Source organism: Penaeus japonicus, unplaced genomic scaffold (assembly GCF_977035675.1).
Source record: "Penaeus japonicus unplaced genomic scaffold, GWHDUDI00000001_assembly GWHDUDI00000035, whole genome shotgun sequence".
Lineage (NCBI taxonomy): Eukaryota > Metazoa > Arthropoda > Malacostraca > Decapoda > Penaeidae > Penaeus > Penaeus japonicus.
The window spans coordinates 13,253,878-13,257,181 of NW_028234437.1; the positions used below are offsets into that span (position 1 = coordinate 13,253,878).

Sequence of the window (3,304 nt, forward strand, 5' to 3'; positions counted from 1 at the left end):
TGTCACCACACCACGCATATTGTAATGGTGCCGTTGAAATGCTTAATGATGTTCTAAAATCCATCATCAAAAAGCTTTGCTCAGACCATCCGAAAGACTGGGATCGGTACATCCCTGCAGCTTATTTGCTTACCGCGACATACCTAACTATAGCTTAAAAAATTCCCCTTTTGAGCGCTTTTACACGGGCGTAAGGTACGTGGTCCATTGAGTATACTACATGAGTTAAGGTCAAATGATGGCACTGATAACGAGCTAAAAACAACCTAGCAGTAAGTTCTTGACCTCCGTTCTCGATTAGAGGACACGACCAAACTAGCTACATCATACGCTGATATAAGTTGTAGAAATGACAAAACTTACTATGACAAAAAGACTAAAGCATGTAAATTAAATGTCGGAGATGAAGTGTTAGTTTTGTTGCCTACATGTAGTAATAAACTAGTGATGCAATGACGTGGACCGCACCCTGTAATCGGTTGTCATGAAAATGGTGTTGATTATATTGTGAAGATGCAAGGTAAGGAGAAACTGCTTCATATAAATATGTTAAAAGTATATTGTTGATGGAAAATTATTAAAAGGAAACCTGAATGTAATGTAGCCTAAATTTGTGTTGAAGAGGAATTGCTAGTGAACGGAACATGCGAACCTGTCTACTATGATGTAATTACCAATCAAAATGATGAACGTAATATCAATGATAAATCATCTCTGATTCAATGTGAAGAAATGTACACTTTGCTAAACCGTTTCAAAGATGTGATCTGTGATAAGCCAGGCATAACTCCATCATTAAAGCACAACATTAATTTGGCATCTGATATCCCTGTGCACAAGAAACAAAATCCTATCCCTCATTAAGTCATGAGTTCAATAAGGAGGTGGATGAGATGTTAGAACTTGGTGTTCTAGAACCCTCCGAGTCCCCATGTTGCTCACCAGTAGTTCTGCTTAAGAAGGCTGATGGCACATGGCGAGTTTGTATAGACTTAATTAAGGGCCATTAATAGTATCTCGAGTTTGACGCCGAGCCCATGCCCACTACTGAAGAGGCTCTAAATAAATTTGTGAATGATGTATACTTCAGTGAATTAGATTTGTGCAAGGGTTACCGGCAAACTCCCTTGTCAAAGCAATGTAGAATTTACACTTTTTTCGCCACTCGCAAAGGCTTTGCGCTGGGCCGCAAATATTGGTACCCATACATTACACCCTCACGCGAGCTACACGAGAGACACAACATCGAACCACTAAACACGCGTATACACGCACGCGCACGCAAAACATGGGAGAGGCTCGATGGTGGCCTCGAAGCCTGAAACTGATCAATGAACGACCACCCGACCCCTTTACGCACCAGAACGACCTATAATAATAAAAAAAAAAAGAAGAAGAAAGAAATCAAAAAGACAAATTGTATGGTACATGTGATCAAACTCACTAACTGATACTGATTTACTCATAAGTGATACTTACGTAGGGCGGAATACTTTCATCACCCATCTCCTCATCCGGGAAGATCATGGGTCCGGGAATCTCGCGGTCTGGTTGGGGCGCCGAGGCGGCTCCAGAGACTTCATCCTGGAAAATTAAAAGATAAATTGAAAATAAATCATATATGTGTTTGCGTGTAGCAGATATACACAATAAATATACAGGCCAGAAACCTGGCTCACAACCCTGAAAGAGAGAGAGAGAGAGAGAGAGAGAGAGAGAGAATAAGAGTGTGTGACAAAGGAGAAAGAAAGAGAGAGAGAGAGAATGAGAGTGTGTGTGAGAAAGGAGAATGAGAGAGAGATAAAGAGAGAGAGAGAGAGAGAGAGAATGAGAGTGTGTGTGAGAAAGGAGAAAGAAAGAGAGAGAGAAAGAATGAGAGTGTGTGTGAGAAAGGAGAAAGAAAGAGAGAGAGAAAGAATGAGAGTGTGTGTGAGAAAGGAGAAAGAGAGAGAGAGAGAAAGCGAGAGAGAGAAGGAGAGGGGAGGGAGAAAGAGAGAGAGAGAGTCAAACACTTTATCAAAGACGGACCCACCCAATTCGGCGTTTACAAACCAGAGGAAGAGTCTCTTATACCGCAGAGGTGATCCCGACTTGCCATGCAACATAGTGTGCATGACACCTCGGGGAGACAAAAGGAACAATTATAAAAAGTCCGACCCCTTTACGCTCCAGAACGACCTATATATTGAAAAAAAATCGCCCCCTCCTCCGTCTCTCTTTCTCCAACTTGCTTCTGCTTCCCCACCTGGCCTTTCCTCTATCCCACCCTAAGCTTATCTCCCTCTTAGCTAACTGTCAACCCTGATCTCTGTCCTACACTCCCCTCTCGAGAGAGAGAGCGCCGTCGGCCGGTCGGCCTCCCTCACCCTAGTGTGACCTCGCCCCAGAAACACGCCTGCCTGGCAAGACGTCCAACTAGCTACGCGTTACCAAGTAAAGATCACCATATCCGCGTGTACCGTCATCTCCCAATAAAGAAATCAAAAAGACAAATTGTATGGTACATGTGTTCAAACTCACTAACTGATACTGATTTACTCATAAGTGATACTTACGTCTCGCACAAATATTTCATCATCCATCATCTCTTCCGGGAAGATCATGGGTCCGGGAATCTTGCGGTCTGGTTGGGGCGCCGAGGCGGCTCCATAGAATTCATCCTGGAAAATTAAAAGATAAATTGAAAATAAATCATATATGTGTTTGCGTGTAGCATATATACACAATAAATATACAGGACAGAAACCTGGCTCACAACCCTGAAAAAGAGAGAGAGAGAGAGAGAGAGAGAGAGAGAGAGAATGAGAGTGTGTGAGAAAGGAGAAAGAAAGAGAGAGAGAGAGAATGAGAGTGTGTGTGAGAAAGGAGAATGAGAGAGAGATAAAGAGAGAGAGAGAGAGAGAGAGAGAGAATGAGAGTGTGTGTGAGAAAGGAGAATGAGAGAGAGATAAAGAGAGAGAGGGAGAGAGAGAGAATGAGAGTGTGTGTGAGTAAGGAGAAAGAAAGAGAGAGAGAGAGAATGAGAGTGTGTGTGAGAAAGGAGAAAGAAAGAGAGAAAGAGAGAGAGAGAGAGAGAGAGAGAGAGAGAGAGAGAGAGAGAGAGAGAGAAAGCGAGAGAGAGAGGGACAGGGGAGGGAGAAAGAGAGAGAGAGAGTCAAACACTTTATTCCATAAATTACAATGAGAGAGAGAGGGGGAGAGAAAGAAAGAGAGAGAGAGAGAGAGGGGAGAAAGAGCGAGAGAGAGTGTGTGAGACCACTTGGAAACCACGTGGAGTCATAAGAAAGCCACGTGGTCAAGATGC

The 3,304-nt window shown here is 43.2% G+C and overlaps 1 protein-coding gene across 3 annotated transcripts in view; it reads right to left on the reverse strand.

Annotated features, from left to right (window-relative positions):
• Positions 1-1,479: 1,479 nt before the first annotated feature.
• LOC122257362 (uncharacterized) overlaps positions 1,480-3,304 on the reverse strand; it is a gene marked incomplete at its 3' end in the record, with an annotated part of 57,848 nt that continues 56,023 nt past the window's right edge. For all 3 annotated transcript variants that reach the window (XM_086531428.1, XM_086531427.1, XM_086531426.1), the window contains 2 exon segments: positions 1,480-1,584; positions 2,556-2,660. In XM_086531428.1, the coding sequence (XP_086387554.1) occupies positions 1,480-1,584; positions 2,556-2,660 (210 nt within the window).